This window comes from Struthio camelus, chromosome 8, assembly GCF_040807025.1.
Source record: "Struthio camelus isolate bStrCam1 chromosome 8, bStrCam1.hap1, whole genome shotgun sequence".
Taxonomy (NCBI): domain Eukaryota; kingdom Metazoa; phylum Chordata; class Aves; order Struthioniformes; family Struthionidae; genus Struthio; species Struthio camelus.
The window spans coordinates 15221658-15243749 of record NC_090949.1 but is presented as its reverse complement, the minus strand read 5'-3'; the positions used below and the strand labels follow the sequence as shown (position 1 = coordinate 15243749).

At 36.2% G+C, this 22092-nt stretch overlaps 1 protein-coding gene across 4 annotated transcripts in view; it reads right to left on the bottom strand.

Moving 5' to 3' along the window:
• Window positions 1-22092, bottom strand: part of COL11A1 (collagen type XI alpha 1 chain) — a 172597-nt gene that overhangs the window by 5617 nt on the left and 144888 nt on the right. For all 4 annotated transcript variants that reach the window (XM_068952233.1, XM_068952231.1, XM_068952234.1 and 1 more), the window contains 9 exons: window positions 12397-12450; window positions 11775-11882; window positions 11631-11684; window positions 5075-5128; window positions 4046-4153; window positions 3390-3443; window positions 3265-3300; window positions 3091-3144; window positions 2050-2299 (listed from right to left, as the gene is read on the bottom strand). In XM_068952233.1, coding sequence (XP_068808334.1) covers window positions 2050-2299; window positions 3091-3144; window positions 3265-3300; window positions 3390-3443; window positions 4046-4153; window positions 5075-5128; window positions 11631-11684; window positions 11775-11882; window positions 12397-12450 — 772 coding nt within the window. The remainder of the gene's footprint in view (window positions 1-2049; window positions 2300-3090; window positions 3145-3264; window positions 3301-3389; window positions 3444-4045; window positions 4154-5074; window positions 5129-11630; window positions 11685-11774; window positions 11883-12396; window positions 12451-22092) is intronic.

Here is a 22092-nt window from a genome sequence, read left to right as displayed (position 1 = left end):
TGTCTGATTTTATTTCAAACCATGACTATGTTGCAGAATATTGCTAAGACTTTGGAGGAACTGCAGGGTAGAATCACAGGGATTGAATTATGCTGCAGAGACCTCAGCTTAGAGGAGGAAGGAAATGTGTGAAGCATACATTGCAGGTCTCAACTATTCAGCCATTTCAATATTTTAGCTAGAAGGATAATTTCTAACTATGGTGATGGCATTCAGAAACTGAGCAGAGGCAGAAGCAAGCCATGGCCTAGAGCAGAGAGATAAACCTGGAGTCATTTTCATGCCTACCTACATGGAAAGACTGTGGCACAGCGTGTGGTGAGAACATAGCTGTCACAAGCACCTAAAGCTTCCCTTGAGAGACATATACCTCAAGCACAGCTGTTTTTTACCATTGGGTTGTGAAGCTGCAACACTGGAGAAACTCCAGGCTATTTTAGATGATAAAAACACCTTAGGTAATTCTCAGTTAGGTGACACAGTGGGAAAGACAGTTAAACTTCCATATGCTTCCCATAGTTTCACCAGTCCTACCAGAGATGGGATTGATGTGTTTGAGAATTCAGGCTCTAAAATGCTAGGGTGAATTAAGGCTCGGGATGAAAGAGAGCTGCCGTCAATCTAAGGGCCATCAAAATCAATGAGTTTTGGAATCCACTATTCTAATTATAATGATGATTTCTGTGATGCGGGTCCTTAACTCCTGCTAGTTTCACAGTCGGACACCAAATGATTTTCTGACACTACTGTTCTAATTCAGTTTCAAGTAAATGGTGTGAGTTTTGAAGAGGCATTATAAAACCTTCCACCAGTTCTGTCCTCTGAATAAAAGGCTTAGACAAAGCGTTTATGGTATTATAAAATTCTATTGATCTAGGCTGTATTTATTGAAAACAGACCTTCTACCTATAAGTCTTTCCCTTTGAGAATTTTGTATTTTAATGAATGCAATTATTTTTATTTTAACAAAATTAAGTTCGCTGCGATATGAAGAAAGCTCCAAAAAATAAGCAAATACTGGTAAATGAAGAAGTCAAATGTTCTATAAGAAGCATTCCTTATTATAGAGGTACCGAATTGTAAAATAGGTACTTTTCATATAGCACATACACTATTTAACTGCTCCTCAAGGCAACCATCTGTTTTTATCTGTCTCGAGTGAAAGCAGTAAAGTATTACTAAACTGTCAACATCTATTTTTCCTCCCATTTAAAAACAGAAAAATATTGCTTTGAACTAGGGAAAATATTCACTGCAATTGAAGAAAATATGGAACATGAGAACTCTGTGAAGGGTGGCTTTCATTTAGTTTTCCAGAGGAGTAAACTCAGTTAGAAAAAAGAAAAAAAAATAAAGAATAATTAAATGAAGATATTTCTTCAGAATACTGTGTCTAGTTCATACTGCTTTGCATTTTATTAAGCTAGTACTTACGAGCATTAAACAGGATCAGACAAACTTGCATGTCTATTTGCTAAAATTTACCAAACAGTGGTCATTTGCTAGACCAAATTATAGTTTCTAAGTGTAAAATAATAGTGAATTTTTTGTTAGTCATATTCAATAGGAAGTCTTATATATAATACCAATGCTATTTTTTTATACTAAGCCAAAATATACAAATACTAAAATATCATTTTTCTTTAGATTTAAAGTAGCTATAAGCTATCCCATCATGTTGACATTTGTCATTATACTTCCTTTGATCTAAATAGCATCAGTCTTTCATCCTTTTCCTGTTTGGACAGTTCTGGAAAGGCAAGGCTCACGTTTCTAAACAACCGCTGATTTTTTCTTAGCACTTTTAAAAGTTTTAAATCTAAAACCATATCACATTACATATTTAAAGAATTTAGCTTTTACCAACAGAGAAGCTCTATATACACATTTTATAAATAGCACGTTTTTATACCTGTAAGACTAGATTTAATGAGACTATTTATTGAGCAACTGTATTAAACATCTACCAATAATTGTTGACTTTGCCAAAGTATCTTAGCAGATCATGACCTCAGGCTTGTTTGCCTTTGTCATGCAACATTAACGTACCGTCTGGGAAGTCTGGGTGGCAGAGTTGCAGATCTTTGCAAGTTCGGGCTGGGTTGTTCTGTGTGCCCATTGGATACTTCATATGTTCAATGTCTTGCTTCAGTGAGTTCAGTGAACCAAAGATCTCCTCCATGCCATCAGAATAATCCAGAATATTATCACCAGCATCGGATAACATGTAATCAGGAGATCTTCTTGTCTTTTTGGGTGACTGGATTGGCAGTGGTTGGATTACCTCACCTGGAGGTCCCTGAGTGGAAAACAACATATCTGTTACCTTTTCTGTTTGTTTTCCAGCTGCATAAATGCACAGAGGAAGAACAGAGAACATGGCTCGGAGGTACTTTGAATAGGCTTTCTTCAAACTCTTTACTTCTTTATTTCACTTACTTTCTTCTAATTTATGTGGACTTGCTTTGATTTAGTTGCAGAACGAATTGTAGGAGGCTGAACTAATGCTCTGCTCTAAGCTCTTCCCACTACGTTGCCGTTTGGGGAAGAGTATGCTGCCCTCACCTAAGTGTGCAGTACCAAATTGTGATTGCCTTTTTATCCCTGGCAGTTCTCTGAAGCAGAGGTGTACCCTATAACAAATAAAAACTATGGATGTTTCCTATGATAAAACTTTAAAACTCCACTTAGGGTCTATAAAGCAATAATTCATTTCAAGAAATTGAAACGCTTCATTCATATTTTGACTGTTTTCATTTTAGATTGTTATGATATGAAAAAGAAATAGTAGAAGCAGAAGGGTATTCACAGTCAGAAAACAAAATCATTCCATTTGCATTGCTTCAATGTGACACATTAAACATTATTGCAAATTTTTATTTTGCTTTTTATTTCTAATGTATTTTTTTCAGAGCAGACAATGTATTTCTATGTCTGGTGGGTCCATGTTTCCTGACAAATGAAATGTCAAACAATCACAACTTTTTTTCATATATGCAAGTTCACAAATGCTCTTTGCTACCCCTGTGAAGACAGGATCATCCTGTCAGTGCAGTGTTCATGTTTTGTCAAGTTAAAGTTATTACTTACTGGAGGACCAGGTGGACCAGGTAAACCACTGTCACCCTTTTGACCAGCAGGGCCCTATAAAGCAATGAAAGAAATGCTGTGTTGACCATGTAAAATGCACATAACACAATGCTAAAAAAATAACATCCACAGAAGTTAAGTAAAATAACAAAAATATGGAGGACAATTACTCACACTGGATCCTTTGGAACCTTTGGGACCTTGGGGACCCTAAGGGCAAGAACACATACATGTAGTTGGTGTATACCGCACACAAGATTGGAGTGTTTTGAACAGGATGATGGGATGAAATTACTTACAGGTAAACCAGGAGGACCAGGGGGTCCGAGTGGACCAGCAGGACCGGAAATTCCCTAAGAAAGAATAAGCACAGAACTAAAGTATTCTGCATACTGCATGACTAGGCCTGGATAAAAAAATGTATAATGCAAAGGTAGTCCTACTAAGTGTCCAACTCTGATAAGTTTTGACTTAGGTCCTTCATTGGGGAAGGCTGTAAATAGTCTTTAAATTTAAAATATTATCTGACAGTTTGAGTTGCATGTAGTTGTTCTCACTTTCCAGCATTTATAGTCATGACCTCATGACCCTGTGCCCCTTCAGATCTATTCAGAAGCCTCACTTTTTACACAGAGTCTAAAAACATCGCTTAATAAGTAGGAGAAAAGAAGCTACCTGGGTTAGTACCGTTAACACACGTGAAGCGATTGGTGTTAGTAGTTTTACCTTGTCTCTTACTATGCTTTCCTTCATCTTCTGAAACACTCTGTGATCTGGTTTTAAGCTGTTTAACTTTGACACTGTTTGTACAATGCCTAGGAAAGTTTTGACCTCTAGCAGGAGGCTGACTGTTATTGTTTCTAGTGACTTTATACATCTTTCACAAGAAAGACTGGAATACACACTCTTCGCTTGCGAAGAACTTGAATTATGAACAGATGTATGTTTTACTCACTGCATCACCCTTGGCTCCAGGAGATCCCTGTGGGCCAGGAAGACCCCTGTCGCCCTTTTCACCCTGTTCTCCTGGAGGTCCAATCAGCCCAATCAAACCAGGATGTCCCTAAACAAGATAGAAGAAAATATACTTAAAGCTCAATATATGTAAAATAGATGTGCTATGCAAACACACAAATTAGGGCTTTCAAAAGTCATTGCTATTGCTAGTCCACCAATTAACCTGAAAGCACATTATTCTGTAAAGATACTCATTTGTTGTTAGGTAGTTTTTGGACACAGAGATTGCTTGCAATCTCGTGACTGTTTATTCAGTGAAAGAGATTTAAGGGCAACATAGTTCTTACTGAAACCAATAGAGAAATAACAATACATGTGGGTACAGATTTCATACCAACTTTCAAACGGATATACTGTAAGTATATTATAGAGTTGCACATTTGCTTCTATAGCTTAACAGCTTAGCATAGCTGTTAAACAGCTGATCCAAGCATATAAACAAAGACTGTAATTCACAAGATATAATCATTTTCATATCCCTCTCTCTTTACAGTTCTTCTCTGTTACCCAAACAATCAATAAATTTTGGGGCTCCATTAGAAAATCCCATCTCAGATCTTTCAATTATTACTACAAAAGAAAGTATTACAGCTGTTTTGCTGTTTAAAAGTAAAAATCTTTAATACTTTTTATTTTCACTTATTTTGTTTTTATAAAACAAAAGGCTCTCTTTACATCAATGTCTTTGGGGTTTTCATTGCAAGAAAAATCACTTTCATGGTCCATAGATTACTACACAGACAATAATCCTTTTCTTTCTGCATGCCTCTAGGATATCAGATATAGCTTAAAACCTCACAGTTAATATTAAGCCTCTGGGGAGCTCATTGATAGGTACCATAAGTTGCGTTGCTTTCTGATATGAAAACCCCAGTGTTTCTTACTGGTGATTTTATACAGACTTTTAGACTGAGTGAAAATTATAAAGGCACAAACAACAATTAAAAAGGGAGATATTCTCACATACCTTCTCTCCTTTGGAACCTGGATCTCCTTTCAAACCAGGCAAGCCAGGTGGACCCTAAATAATTAAAGGGAAACAATGTTAAAACAAGTTTTAATGTATTGCAGAGATGAGGTTTTCCTGAAATATTAAAGACAGTGCAAGTTAAAGTACAGTTATTCAGTGGTTGATAGTTCTGACTGATGGCATGTGAGGTAGGGCCCAAGATAACACTGGCGTGTGTTTAAAAAATTATTTAAAAAATTATTAAAGTAATTTAATTTACTTTACAATTAGAAAACTATAAAGGGCTTTATGATTAGAAATCTATGAAGAAGGGTCAATTAAAATTCTTTAACAGCACTGAAAGCATCCAGTGAAGCATGGGATATATAAACAAACAAATTAATTTTTGTTGATTAGCTTAACTTTGCTTGTGGTTACATTGTGTGCTTTCAAATATTACTTCCACTGTAATTATTGTACCTATCCAGTTATAAGACAGCAGCATGCATATTCTTCAATTGCTTATTTTAGCCCATTCTTTCATCAAATGGTGGAAAATGTTCTCTTAATTTATTTTCTTCCAGTTTACTAAAGCTCAGTAAGATTTTTGCAGAATGTAAATGAGTTGCTTATCAAAACTGCTTCTCAATATTGTTTTTTGTTGGAGAACTACTTCATATTTTGGTTCACTACTTAAGGCACTATCTTGGGATTATGGTTTCCTTGCTTGCCACCTGAAATACTTGTATGATGATTAATAATGCATTTAAATACATATTTTCTAAAATATTCAGATCTTTTCCACTCAGAATTGCAAGGTTACTTAATGTGATCTAAGTGTGTTAGGTCCAGTGACACATACAAGCCTATGAGCCTACATCACTTTTAAAAATGAGCTTAGTTATTAGACAGATTATACTTAGGTTGTGCTATGCTTATCTGGGCAATCCTAAATTCTTTTAGGAACTGTAACTTTGTCTCTCTGGATCTTCACTCCTCAACTGTTAAATAGGCATGATATCCCTGCCTTACAGAGGTGTTGTTAAGCTGATAATTTTTTTAGGCACTTACATGGTCTACATCATATGAGTAGTTTACAATTTTTAATTCGTGATTACAAGCCATCTTTTGTGCAGCACAGTAAATACATATGTTACTTTATAAAATAGGGTAAGACATGCTCTTTATTGTAAGTTTTGTCCATAGTTGGTGCCTAAACAATACTAATGCTGCTTCCATCAGCTCTTGACAGGCTGATTAACGGCAAACAAGAAAGGCAGAATACAAATATGAAGTGCAATGTTATTCAGCTGTAATTCACAATCTGCAAGAAACCACGGGAAAATGTAGGACCTGCTCTGTGGCATTTAGTTCTGCAAATAGTCATTATGCATGTCTGTAATCCAGTAGACATCAATGGTTTTATTCACATCAGATTTACGCAGTTAGAGGCTTTAAGTGGCACTGAGAAGGTAAATGTGCAATTAAACTAAAAATGTGCAATTAAATTCTTAATAAACTGCTAACATTTTATAGACTGTAAGCTCTTCCACAAATATGCCAAAGCAGGGTTCAGGTATTTCCACAATCATGCAAGTAGATTCAGATCTATGGAGTGCACTTGCAGGAGTATGCTATGAGGATGGAAGTGAGCAAAATGTTCACAGAACAATATACTTTGGCAGGGCTTTCCAATGTTTAGAATTTCTGTCTGACATGTAGTTTGAATTCATCTTTTTGAATATGATGTTCAGAGTTGTAATTAGTACTTTAGAAGTCTTAGCCTTGACTTGCCTAAAGGGCCTTAATATTTTCCTGTCTCTAATAGCAGTTCAATCCAGGACCATATTTGCTGCTTTCTTCCATGACATTGCAAAATCTAATATCATTTAATATTCTGAGACCTCTCTCTATGGTGGAATGATTGTAAGAAAAAACTGTATGTCCTGCTTTGCTTCAACTATTACTCCTGTTTCAAAAAATAAGTCAAACCCGTGGGAGTTGGAAACTACCTAGAATAGGGTTATTTAAACACAGCCCATAACAGTGATGACATAAGACTAAAGAGGTTTTAATGTCCATAGTCTCATTAGTAGGTAGTTAAATTCATTATTATTTGAATTAGTGCTGTCTGGATGCCCTCCCAAGATAAGATGCCCTCCCAAGATAAGATAGATGGTCCTAAAATGACCTTTCTCACTGCCTGAAAAACTCTTAGCATCCTATCTTCTGTTCTGCATATCAGATACCCTCTGTAATTTTCAGTTTAGATAGGTCAAACCTGACTGTTCATTAGTCTGAAGACTGTACAGTGGAAAAAGTACTTTTTTTCTAACTATCAAGGCATTGAATTGAGCTTGACAGTGCAAAGATTGGTTGGATGTGACCAAATGAAACAGAAGCTGCCTTATGCTGTTCTGCAGTGTCATTATTCTGGCATTCTGGGCCTGGACGCCAAAGATGCAAATTATGTAAAACAGTGGCTGCCAAAGGCCAAGATGGCCTGGTGCCTGAGCCACTGGCTGATGCTCTGTGCAGCTAGACTTCTGTAGCTGAAGGAAGTGGGAAACAAAAATTTGCCAGGGTAGGAGAGGGAGCTGCAAACAGCCAGCGTAGGGTCAGCAGAACCATTCCACAAGCCCTTACACACTTTTGGGGTTGAGGGCAGGGGAACAAACCAAAGCACTTATTTTTCAGGAGGTTCCAATGTAAATTGATACTTAGAGAACCTATGGGAAACTCGATTGCAATCTTGCTACCTGGGAAACCCCTGCAAGGAGTAAGAACATTCACATAGATAAGTTTCACTTTCCACAAATCCCTTGCAAATACCAGCTTTCAACAACCACTGAATAATCTTGTTCTTATAAAATGGAAGAACTTGAAACAATCTTATCTTCCTTAACAGTGCTTTTATTATCTTTATTGCAGTCATAAGGTCAATCCATTAAGGATACTATTCTTCCAATAGTCAAAAGTATAGCTGGAGAAATGGCACAGAAAAAAGAGGAATTTTTATGACGCTTTTAAAAATTTAGGCTTTTTTTTCTCTCCAGCTTTTTTTTTTAAATTGTAATCCTGATATATAATTTTGGAAGAACATTTTGGGGATCTAAGAACCTTCTGAGGTTCGTAAAAATGGCAATGCTGGTTTTCTGTAATTTGTGCAGAATGAGGGGAAAAATTCAGGTTATCAGTGCATATGCAAAAACAGAAAAGGCATTCAACTCTCAGAGGCCATTAATCTCACACTGAATGTGTAGGCATTAGGAGCAGAGCTGCTAGACTAAGTCAGTATCTCATCAGTATTAGTCTCCTGCTGGCAGTGGACATCTGTGAAGTTATGATATGGATACCAGTAATAAGTGAGCTTTTCAACCTGGCACAGATTCAAAAGTGCCATAACACTTCATGTTCAAAATATTATTCAGTGCATATCCTTTCCATCTCTACTTTGGGATATCATTAGATCCAAAGCCTAGGCAAATACATAATTCATGAATAAAAAGTGAAAATTTTACTGGAATACAGAAGCTTCAGGAATATAGAATCAGGCATTTTCACCTGCAGTGTGTTGTGCTCCACTGCAAATCTGCTTTCTTATTCTTCTGATAGCAGTCTACCGGGGAGGGAAGAAAGGGAAGGAGGGAAGTCTAACCTCAGCCCCTTTTACATAAAATTTTGCTTACTTAAAAATAAAGTTTAAGTTGCTGTAATACATCTAAAAATGTTCCAGGTGAGCTGACTAGTCAACAGGCAGCCTCTGCACTTGGGAGTGTAAAATTCATTAATATACTTAGCTTTAGGTTTGTATTAAATATTTAATTTCTTAAATGTTGGAAGAGATCTTTTGATGATCTTTTGAGGTTTATAGTAACTGCTATGTAGGAAAGGGGTGATTATTATTGCTGAATAATTTTTATTGGCTTTTAGATGTCAGCTTGGTATTGTAACCCAGGAGATTAGGTTTCAGCAGGTCCCCAGTTGGCCCACCATGCATTTTATTAGTCAGTCTGGGCACATTACTTAAACCGTTGCAGTGGTAGCGCCACCTTTTGCCTTGTTTACTGAAATCATAAACTCTTTGGAGAGAAGAGTTTTTTATAATGGGCTTAACACTATTCCTATTCCTTGCACTTTATCATTCAATGTTTCCCAGCCTCTCCCTTACAAACAACCTGTTGCCCATGAGACTTAGACAAAATTAGAATATTAAAATGAAGGGCAACTAAGAGCTATAGTATAATGGTTCCTCAGCACATTATCTGCTCATTATTGTTACTTAAAGACCAGAGAACAAGGAGATTTTGTGTAGATATTATTGTAATACCACCTTTATATACACAGGAGTGGATGTTAGATATTGTGTGCCAGATCACAGTGTTCACTGGCAAAATATTTTCAGTTGTGTGGGTCATAGAAATTCCCCATTTTCTCCACTTTTATTTTTATGTTCTGGAAAAGCCTAATCTGGAAATCTTATAGCTGATGTTCAGACTCTGGCTTTTTACTGGAATGGTAGCAATCCTCTTTGGAGAGGTTTTGGGATTCAGGTGTATAGCTGAAGTGCAAAAACTACTTGAGTGTTAAGGCTACCTAAGGACCTTATTCTCTATCCTCTTAAGTCCGTACAGGAAAGGGAAGAGAGGATTCCTTTCACGCTTGACACTCACAACCTTCCTTTTACGTATTAAGAATCACATCATTTCTGAAGTACAGGATAGTCCCTTATTGCCCTAGTTTCCTAAGGTAACCTGATTGTTCATTTGGGAATAGTTAATCTTCCAGACAAAATAATAACAATTTTTACTTGGCATGTGATAATGTTGTTTGCAAACTGTAAGATACCTTGAAAGTGTAACACTTGGGTTTTTTTTTTGTCATCATACTATAACAGTCCATATGTTATTTCAAAGATTTTTACTACCAATGCGTCACTCAGCTGTCAGAGGTGAATTCTACTGAGTGAGTTTGGAGAGCAAGAGATCTCTTCACTAGATAGTGAGATCTCCTCACTATACCGGATCACCTTTGCTTGAGAAGTGAATAATTACCCTACTGGCTATATAGTGCAGATTTAAATTTCTGCATATAATGCTGAGTAAAAACATCAGCATTGTGTAGTTAGTGCTCACAATGCTGTTTTTTCAGCTTGTTAGAAAAATGCGCTAAAAATAGCAAGTGTAAATAGAAGCAGTTATAGCATTTGCTAATATGTTATGTCATCTCTGAGCTTGGCTTGCTTTGATCTTAGTATTAATGCATAGCAAAATTTACTTGGCTAGTTAGTCATATAATGTTCAAGGCAGCAACCTAACAAACATATATTTTTTTCCAATTTTACAGCAATTAGGCTAGTGTGTAAAGTTAATTTACAAAGATACTAATAACTTGCCTTACAGGATAACCAGATCACTACCAGAATCTCAATGCATTTTTGAGGACTAGCAGTTTGCTCTCAACTAATAAAACAGAAACTGTATAAACTCAATTCTGGCTGAAATGGCAGAACAATTTCTCATACAAGATGACTGCAGATGGCAAAAGTGCATAGATTTTACCCAACAATGCACTTAAAATTGGACCTGCATTAATTTTTTTTTTAATATAGCAGCAGTTAATGCAGATGGTAATTATTTTACTTGATATCCTCCTACTCGATTCTCTATTAGCAGTGACAAATATTTTATCAGTCCCATAGTCACAGCACCCAGTGACTTTTGCTACATTATAGAGGGATGTTAATGTAAAGAATGTTAATATAACAGCTTACGAGCAAAAAGAAAAAGAGAATGGACAATGACACATGTAGTGCTGTTCAGCTTGCATTGGTAACTGAAGCTGGTATTATGGCCTGTTGTCTTTTTCAGACATCAGTTAGGACTGAGATTCTAAAACTCCCACAGAACTGTGGTATCTGCTCTTGCTGATGCCTTAGGAACTGGAAGCTTTGCTCATTCAGGCCCTTTTAAACACTTTGAACATGGATTATATTTCCTGGGACTGACAAAATGAACAACAGATAATGATGCTGCCCTTCATTTTTACAAAACTAGCATGTTTTCTTCTTAGGTGTGATTTCTTTTCTAGGCCTACTTCTGATCTGATTTTTTTCTTTTCTCTAAGAAATAGATACAGTCTGAACTTTTACCATAGGAATAGGGCTCTCCTACATGGCAGTCATTAACATCAGTGGATGTACCAAATTTACCACTGCTATGGAAACAAAATGATTTAATGTATTAAACTTTGCTGATGTGGGGATCAGAAGTAGATTTTTGATAGTCAGTTTTATTTATTTGATTTTTAGTTCTGCTCGGGGGATTTCAAGGACTTGGTTTTCCACTGCCTTATTCCACTTTTTAACCTGCTGTAATTCAGCAGCATTCAGCACAGCTGCCTATGGAAGTAAAGTAGTGGAATGAAGGATATCACATTCTAACAGGACAGAAGAACAGTGACTGTGCTAATAACTGACTTGTACATATTTTTCCCTATCATATGCACAGACATGTTGATGGTATATTTTAAAATATGTTTTTTGTCCTTTGGCACTGGAAGGAAGGGTGCTTACCAGAGGTCCAGGAGGGCCATCCTGACCTGGTGCTCCAGGTAGACCTTGTTCTCCCTAGAGAAAACATATGATTAAGTTTGAGGATATAGAGGATATACAAGAAATACAACATTTACATTATTATTTTATACTCAGTTTACTCACCACAGGGCCAGGAATGCCTCGGAGACCCTCTGGGCCAGGCTTTCCTGCAGGTCCCTGAGGACCAACTGGACCTGTTTTTCCAGGAGCGCCTTCTGCACCAGGTTCACCCTAGAAAGAATGTAAACAACAGGTCAGAAAGGAGGGAGTTGATTCAGTTGGGCACTGTAGGTACAAGCTGCAGAGAGCAAAAGAGTTTCCTCACTCTGTTTTTCAAAAGCTAGTCCAAAACAGGGTTCTCCACAGGACTATCTTCTGACCAAAATTATGTGGTGCCAGCAAACCATGCTCATCCTGCTTTTCTGCAGTGGTGAGATAAGTTGTGTTTCCGCTGGTGAGAGTCCACCATTCACTCTATCATGTACTGCCATTAACAGCCCTGATGCAAGATCTCTTTATACTGCTTACTCCCTTGTCTACAGAAATGAATCAGGCTTACTGTGTCATAATACTAAGAAAATGAATTTCATGACTTCTGTACTAATTCTGACTATTAATTTGGATTTTACAGTTTATCTGTGATTACTTTGATGAGTTTCACACTCTCAGTGCATGATGAACAATTTATTTATTTGTATATAGTTTACATTTCCATGCTCCTAAAAGAAGGTCCTGAATGAATTACCTTTGCACCTTTTTCACCTTGTCTGCCTTCAGCACCAGTGGCTCCAGGAGGTCCCTGTAAAAGATGGAGAGCCAGCTCATAATCTCAGTTTACTAAAAAATCACAAAAATGAAAGAAATCTGAAATCTCTTAAAAATTTCCACTGCATTAATAAGTAGTAAATGCTAACAAAAGAAAATTACTTTTATTTCTTGACAGTTTATTAAGAGGATAAAAATTCCATTCAGTCATATCAACTCTTTTTCCCTTTATAAAATTTCTTGGGCTTGTAGAATATCTGAAAAAATATGCAACATCTAATACCTAGTTTTAAACTTCCCTGCAGTGGCCTGTCTCTGTTCACTCAAGTTTATCCACTGATTCCAAAAGGCTCTGCCATTATAGCTTGCACAGAATGGAATGTACATATTTATTCTCTAAGTCAGGGATGGACTTAGTAAACCTTTCAATTACATTTGGACAGCCAAAAGTTGATACATGCCTTACTGTTATCTAGTAAGTATGAAAGGAAACAAAAAAATCACATGACTAAAGGTTATAAGGAATGAAATAAAGACACTAACTGCATCTAGCTCCTGGTAGCTAGTTTCCTGCTACTGCTCTACAAACTCTGTCTAAGAAGACATGACACAGTACTGCAGGAGGATGCTGAGATGGGATAAGGTTCGAAGTTCACAAATAGAAGTTGCAGTAATCCAGCAGCTCTGTGACTACCTATCGGTACTGTCACCCTTTTTTTATTTTCTTAAGGTTTCAATGGAAAAAAAAAGACATTTTTCTCCTCCACAATATAAAGGGTTGATTTTCAGTTCAGGGAATTTATGCTCATAGCTTCAATTATGAACAGAAGTAGTATCTAGAATTTAGTGTTCTGAAAATGGTACCCCGTAGATATATTTAGTTTGGAAAAGACACACTCAGGATAAAGGACCAACTGTTTTCATACAAGGTTGATTTTTAGCCTAGGAAATGTCTTTATTAGAAACAGCTATTTCTTCCTAACCAATGAGCAGTTTAAAGCAAAAGCAAAGAAAAATGACCATGATCAAATACAAGGGGATTTTTTTGAATCTATAAAACTTGCTCTCTAAGACTCATCTGTAAGACTCATCTGTTCATTAATACAACATGCAGTTTGTAATGCAGAAATGACAAAAAATATTCTAAGGACCAACAGCAAGAAAAATTTAACGACTTACATTTACTTGCTGCCCTTCTCTTCATACCAACAGACAAAAAAATGCAGGCCCCTAAAACTAAAGCACTAAACCACATTCTTAATTTTACAGATGTGAACTATTCTTCCAGTCCAGCATCCACCTGTATGCTTTGTGAGCTCAGGGCTTTAGCTCTCAATTTGACCTAATAGCAACTTTTTATACTACAGCCGAATGTAGCCTAGACTTTTTACAGCCTGATATATTTGGCTGTCCACTACTATTGGCACATACCTGGAGCAACTCCACTGATTTTAATTGAATTCCTGGAGATTTACATTCATGGTGTAAGTATTTAGATAAAAGTATATTAAGATCATTCATTTGCTTCTGAAATTAAGCTTTCTCCAGGGTGGAACTGAACATCTGCAGTATTGTACGAACCTTTTGGCCAACAGAGGTAGTAAAGCTTTTCCATTAAAGATAATGCAAACCGAACTGAATTACCCACAGTGGACTCTGGCCATTTGTTGTGCGTATCAGCACATTGTTCTCTTTGGGATTTTTAAGAGCTGTAAGTGGTAAGATGCTTAGCTTTACACACTAAAAATGCAGAGAAGCTAAAAAGTCCTGGGCAGCATGGGCCAATTAATAACTCTTTAAAACAAGAACAGTTTGCATCACTGCTGTTCTCAACAGCAAGCTCTGATGCATATATTCCCTTTGTTAAGCTTGTAACTGGTTGAATGGATTACTGTTTGCAGTGATAAGAAGAAAAATGATTAGCAGGTGTATAAATACACTCAGGAACATTTTAGAAACAGTACTTTTTTCTAACATGTATTAATCTACATACCCATTGTCTTTACTGCTTGAAAATTCCTTTTACTCAAGTTCCCACATAGGTTGTATGCTGCCCTACCTAAGAAACTGGAAAGGGTTCAGTGTGGTAGTTTGTATTTGAGAAATATGGTCTCTGCATAATCAAGAAATGCAGCTGCAACATGAATTAGCAGAGCTAAAAACACTGTGATCGCTAAATTACAAATACAATGAGTCATGATTGCTAAACAAAAGGGGTGCGTTCATTACCAAACAGTGCCAACGCTGCACCCAGCGCAAAGCAGCTTAATGAACAGCTTTTTCTAACAGGCTCTGATTGCTGGCATGGCACAGATGGTACTTCTACAGAGAAAGACTGCTAATTGTTATTTATCTTACCTTCCTACACTTGAGTTGTTGGAGTGTCTAGCAAATTTTAACTGACATAAAAGATCTCAATAACAATACCTTGAAATTGATACTGGGTTTTCCTCCCACCTACCATGGTGATTTTTACAATTGTTTCACTTCTGTTTGGATGTATTGCCTGTTAGATTTTACACAGAACTGAGAAGACAAAAAAACCCAAACCAAAACAAAAAAAACCCCAAAACCCTGCAGAAGTAAATTTGTCTTCAATTTTTGTTACATGAACAGATTTCAGACATTTTTGTCTGTTCTTCTGTATTGAAGGATTTCCTTAAAATAATTTAAAGTGTTGTTTACAGCTGTCTGTCATCTGACTTAAAACATGATTTTCGACAAAGAAAATCATTACCACATTTCATCAGTTTGTTAGGATAGGGCCATAGTTTGCCATCTTATTAGATGTTTTGTGTATTTTTAATCAAGGAAAGACAGGAAATCAGTGCAATTTACAAGTGCTGTGAGCACCCTGCTGAGGCAGCACGATGTTGTAGCCAAAATGAAATATCTCCTTCAAAAAATGTTTCATGTTTTTCCTAATTATTTAGCATTGTAACTGAAGGGAACTAACCAAACTTCTGAGTTTCAGATTTAGGAGGGTGCAGTATTGACATCTATTCTTTTATTGCAAGCAGGCAGTATGCACTCCAGTTTAGAACAAGAATATAGCTAAAAGTCTTGCACTTCTTTCTTTAAATTTGCACTTTCTTTAAATTCTTACAGTTTTAGAGCGATATACACAGTGTAAGGTGAATGGGATCTAGACATCTAATTGACACTAATAAGAAAACATGCCAAACAGCAAAAGACACAGCTGAAGGGCCTACCAAGCTGAAAGGCTAAGAAGATGATAAGCAAAAAGGATTATTTGTGTTGATTTGTATTGATTGTATATGTTACTTGTTTTAAGAATTTTAAAAAAGGGAATGTTTGATGATGTCTTTTCCTCCTTATGTTTTTAATATTTGTCAAATAAAAATCAATGAATTCAAACTATGCAAGAGGTTATACAGTACTTTATGGTAAAAAAGAAGAAGTGCAAAGGCTAAGTGCAAAGAATAAGTTTCAGAAAAAGAATAACGTGTTAACAGTAGAGTGGTTCAGTCTTTGTATCTACATTTCTAGACAAGCAGGCTTTGGATCAGGAAACATTGACCTGTTGAAGCCTTTTTAGGTGTTCCACTTTTCAGTGTGCCAGCAATTTATCTGCTTTCAGCTTTCAGAGCAATGTAGCTCAGTTTCATTAACTATTCACTTATCTCCTACATTGTAAGGAGAAACTGAAAAACTTTTTACCTATTTAGAAATGCAGTCTATGATCATACAGTATGCTGTTGACCCATACTAAGCAACAGGAAAACTGTACAGCTCAGAACTCTCACTGACAAGCCCATAGCAGTTTGTAAACTCCTTGGTTTTCTAAGACTGCTTCAAAAATAAACTTAACCTTATGAGGCAGTTTTTTTAGAACATTTAAGAACGCTTCAGAAGTACATCTTTCTGTGAAGTAGGCAAGTTTCATTATTCAGCTTTTGCAGACAGAAAAATTCAGACAGCAACATTAGGAGTGTTTAAAAACATATATTAGTAAAAGGATTAAAAAGGGGGTCTTATTCCCAATGCTGTGTATAAGCCATTAAGTAGTATACTGTCCATCTGTTCAGCTTGGTATATCATATACATACATGTAATGCCTCAAGTCTTCCAGATGATCTAGGCTGATTTAATCAGTGGAGACCTTGTCAAAGGATAGTGGAAAATCTATACCGAGAGGAAGATGTCCTGAGAAAAAGTGGCCATTCTCAAATCAAACAGCACTGGTAAGGGTGGAGTTGTGTCCTGGATAGCTGAGAAGTCAAGTCAGTGATGTGTTCTGAGCTACCTCTACTAAAAGTTTGATTGTGCTGGATTTTTTTTTTTTAATATATGTAAAGTAAATATGACAGCTCATTAACTCGTAGCCATTGTGTACAGCCTCTGAGGTCTTGATCAGGCACTGGGCACTGAAATCTGCCAATTTAAACAAACGCTTATGTTTCCTAGTAAGCTTATAAGCTATGTTGAATCAGGAATAGTAAGAAAGTTGAAAAATTTTTGCAAGTAGCCATAACAGATTGGTTTAAATAATATGTTTACTTTAAAAATTCTTTCATTTGCAGCATTAGGTTTTTATCACTTACTAGAAAATATAATGTTTGGAAACATTGTATTTAACTGCTGCTGAGTATCTTTCAAAAAGATGATACAAAACTATTAGCATTGATAGTTAGAATGCTAACCTTAGCGCTAAAATGCAGTTTAATGACTCAAGTTGTCCCATCTACTCTGTGCTTCAACCTATTGAAGAAATTAACTTCAACCTATTACAAAGTTATGAAAGAATATATATACACAGACACACACATATATACACACATATATACATATTATATATATATGTATAAGGTAATTGATAACATTTTCTCTCTGACTTCAATAATAATTATGGCATGTTTTTACTTCTGCGCTACTCTTATTCACATTCTGCAATCAATATTCCATTAACAGACTATTTCTGCCTAAGAAAGAGAAGTAAATGCTTCAGAGTACATTCCTTTAATTTTAGAACTACATCCTTTTTTGGGGGCTATCAAGTGTAAGATTTTTTTTCTTGTTTACACCAAGGGAGATAGGTATTTCCCAAATACTTTTAACAGTTATTCCTGCATTTTTACTGTTATTTTCATCTTTTATTAAAAGTTACAAACCAAGTTATAATTCATCTAGAAGAAAAATTATTTTCTTGATTATCCAAGTAAAGCAAGATATACATACATGTCATTGAATATATGAAATATTGAGCAAAGCCTTTCTACTTTATTGGCAAGATGCTTTTCATAAAAGATTACTATTTTTGAATTCCACTGTCATTAGAGATAATAGGAATTTTATCACTGATTTCAAAAGCAGAGTTTAGTCAATACTAAATTAGTTCTAGGAAGTCTTATCCAATGAATACATAATTTAAAATCAGTTGTTACTTTAGGGCACTGATCTTCTCTTGTGGTGAGCTAGAGAATCTGGATCTCCATTTGTTAATGACAAAATCAGTTCAGCTAAATGTTTCCTGTGCTGAATTTGATAGCTCTAATTTTCTAAACAATATGTGCACAAATCCATGCTAGATTTGCATGCACAATTACTATGATTACTTACACCATAACCATTTAGATTTACAAAGCCTTCTGAGCATTCATTTATCTGATTTGGTACATGCAAAGATCATTTCAAAAGTCAGAATCTGTAAAATATTAATTATGATTGAATTACAATTAATTTATTTCAAGAACATATGTAATCACTTTTACAGACTTTATAAATGGTTATAACACAGTGTGTGCCCTTCCTAGATTATATTTTTGGCACAGAAATATATATATTTAACCTAGTCATTCATCTGGATGTAGGACTCAGTTTGGAAGATGGGCTGATTTCTGCCTTATAAAAGCAAATGCATCTACTGCAATAGCTTTTTCTGAAAGGCATCTGTGGAAATATTTTTTGGAAGAGCAATTGTTAGGTCTGAAAATAATATATTAATTAGGGCACACATTTTTGGGTGCGCTAATGATCTACTCTTGTGTCAACCACAGACTTTAACCTTTTCTTTTGATCTGGACTCGAGCTAACTGGTCATTTGCAAGCTAGGGAGTTTTACCTCTTCAAAGCAGGAATGTGGAGCAAGCTCATCATTCTGCCATGTACTTCCCAAGTGGTATTTCTTAAAAGAAATTCACCATACTGCTTGTCTATAAGACCCCTTCTAGGTCCCAGCGCTAGTTCAAAGCTCTAGTACTTATTGTCAAAACCTTTAGAGCACCACAGTAAAACAGTTTTGATATCTGCTTATCTCACCAACTAATAGTAATCCTGTTAGTGGTATTACCCATCACTGACCAGGGAAAACAGCTTATTCTTGGCCTTCCCTTGATACTTGAATTTTACTGTAATTATGCATCTGTAGCTGAAATATCTCAGATTAAATGGGAAAACTTTATTCATGTCCATGTCGTCCGTTAGAGGCTGCTTCCCAGGGAACCCTGGGGAACCTCTCTGGAACCAGCAATATTAGACACATATTTCTCATAACTCAGAAACCTGGTAACAAACATAATTTCATACAACTGGGCAGTGAAACTGAGTTCAATTCAATTCCAAGTTACCAAGGGTTTATGGATAAGCAAAACTTTCATAAGGTTTCATTTTCTAGCAAGAAATGCCAGTTCTTTTGGATTAAACAGTTTAATACCATTAAATTGTCCAGATAACGATTGACAGTAATTGATTCCGAGGGAAGGGGGACCAACGCAGGCATTGATACGGAGGGACTGATAGCACTGGCAAGAAGTAATTACAGGGATAGGGAAGCAGTAACACAAAGATGCAGTTTAAGTGCATAAGAATGTGTTTCAAATAAAGGGAGAAGGCTAGAAGGGGCTTAGGGAACAGAACTGGTCTAGAAAATGAGAAGAGCAAAATGCTCAGCTACTGTAGTGACTGAAATACAAAAAAGAAAAAGGAAAGACCATAGAACAATGTGAATGAAACAAACTTTGAATGAGAAAGTAGTAAGAAAGTAGTAAAGCATTGATTGGTGGAAGAGGCATTGATTGAATAAATACAGGGGAAAGGGAGAATGAAAATTAATGAAGGACAGTGTGTGGAATAGGAGTTCAAGGGACTAGAATTAACAGTATGAATCCTGAGCTCTTTCAGCTTGTCATTTTAGAGACAGAAATGCAAAAAATGAGGTGGAACGTTGCTATTTAGTAGTTTTGTCAGAGCTCTGCACATCTATAGACAACAGCATTAGTATTGAAAACGCATGTCCTTCTAATCCAACTGAGAGGACACTTGCCAGGGCTTCTTGTTGAAAATGATTCTACCACAAAATTGACTAAAATTAATGAAGAACATATATTTTCTTCATTATGCCAGCAAAGATATGAAGTATTCAATCCTTCACTGTTTCTTTCAAATATAACATCAATACAACACTTACTCTCTACAATCTTGAAGCTTTCGCATACTCATGTGATGTAGAATCTGATGCTACAAAGCGTTTTCTCCAAAATTCAGGAATGGGATCACTTGGCAATATTTATACACAGCTTTTTCTTTTTTTCCTTTCACTATCATTAAATTGGAAACGTGCTGAACCACACACTATGGATGATATTTGTATTTCCACAGTGTTTTTTCATCTAAGTATGATCAGGTACACTATGTCTCATCTGCTAGGAATAAGTTACTGCCTTTCCATGTAATAAAGCAGGAAGCTGCAATCTGATGCAGAACAAACATATTAATTGCTAATATTCAGTCAAGCTGTATTCCAGTTCTAGTGATAAGATTGCTAATACTACCATAAACCTTTGCAGTATTATAAATGTGTTGCAAGTTGGTGTAGCAAATAGATTATTGTGTAAAATAGATAAATCTAATTAAGCATGTCAGTTCACTCAAGCCTATTAAATAGACCAATTTAACACATTTTGTTAAATAGCTCTCAGCTTTTCTTTTTTTAAGTGTAAAAACTGCATCTAATTGCTCTCTGAAGCAGACTTAAAGGTTGATGCATCATGCAGTTCTAGAAGTAAAACATTATTTACTGATTTTGATGAGCTGTATTTGTAAAGCCTGTGAAGCTTCAAAGACTTCAGGAATAATGGAATGGCTTCGTCAGTTACAGAAATGTCTGCTTCCTAATTTTGTTTGTGGAGTGGATGGCGTGAGTTTTCACAGAAACTAGATTGAAATTATTTTATTTCAGAGGTTAAAGACACCAAAGCAGACATATTCTTCCTGCACCCTACCAGCAAGCCTACACCGATGCATGATGTCTTGTATTATCTTATAACATCAGCCTTTATGCATTTTTGATGTCTGCAGTGCTTTCGTTTACTCGCAGTTCTTCGCATGTCAGCATGACTGACAATACCAGGTGCATAATATCTCATTTGAAATAGATGGCCCTACTTTTGTCTCCTGGCAGATTTTACCTAATTGGGTATATGAATGTGGATTCCAGTATGGCCATACAGATAAATAACTTTTTAGCTGGCTAGGTAAAATACAATGTAAATGTTACTGTACAAAGGACAGAGCTTTCAGGACTATCAGGAAGGATGCTACCTCTTTTTGACATAACAACAAGAAGCCTGAGCTGAAATTAGTTTGCAGAACTGATTCAGCTGAACTGTTCTCATTCTTTCAACCAGTAGAGAGAGAAAAAAATTCTGCTTCTGTTAGCAAACTAGCAAAAATGGTAGCTAGCTTCTTACCCTAGCAGACATTGAATTCACTTGGATGAAGAGAAAAGGCACACTTATAGGCCACATTCTTCCCTATGTCTTCTTATTCTTCCTGGTGTTGGCAAACAGGAGCCTTCATGCTGATGGATGTATAGCTCTCCTGATTGCTCATCAGCTAAGTGCAGTTCTGACTTATGCTACTGCTAATGCTTCCCGACTACCCCAACTTTACTTCAATGTCACAAAATAGGTGAATTTTATGAAAGTAATGGTAGCCAGGAAAGGTATAACATTTGTGTTGATTTTATAAACGTGTGTATAGAGCAGTCTCAGAGGTAGCATGAGATCTTTCAGATTCCTATTTGTTCTTTCCTTTAGGAGCACGTAGGTGATCATGTCTTCCAGAAGTAAACTCTGTTCTCACCAGTGCAATACTTTGTGCCAGCTTTCAAAGCAAAGTAGCTGAAAAGAACATTGCAAACTGAAAACAGAATAGCATGCATTGTGCTGAATACAGAAATTCTTCTTAACTCTCACCAAGGAGTTGCTACAAAAGTGCTATCTTTAATTCTACTGACATTGCAAACCAAAATGGCCAGATGGGCTAACTTGTTGATTGGGGTGAGAGCGTGGAATCTTCCTTTCCACTGTTCTCTGTGCTCAGCCTGCTTGCAGTTGCTGCCCCTAAACTACTGAATGGAAGATCTGTCCTTTACCAGCATGCCACTGAATATACTTTTGACTGTAATCTCCAAGCTCTACAACGGCCATTTTTGATTTCAAGCTATAGAAAGACCATTATGCAATCTATATGTTAAGAGTTCTTTTCCTTCCTGCTTTGTGTTCCAGGAGATGCTGTATATCTTGACATATCTCCTTCTTCCTCAAAGTGCCAGATTCTAATAGCTAAAATCAAGGCAGATTAAAGTGCTTTACAGCACCCATGTTAATGGCTTTTCTCTGCTGTTTGTATTTTTTCATTTCATTTCTCATTATTT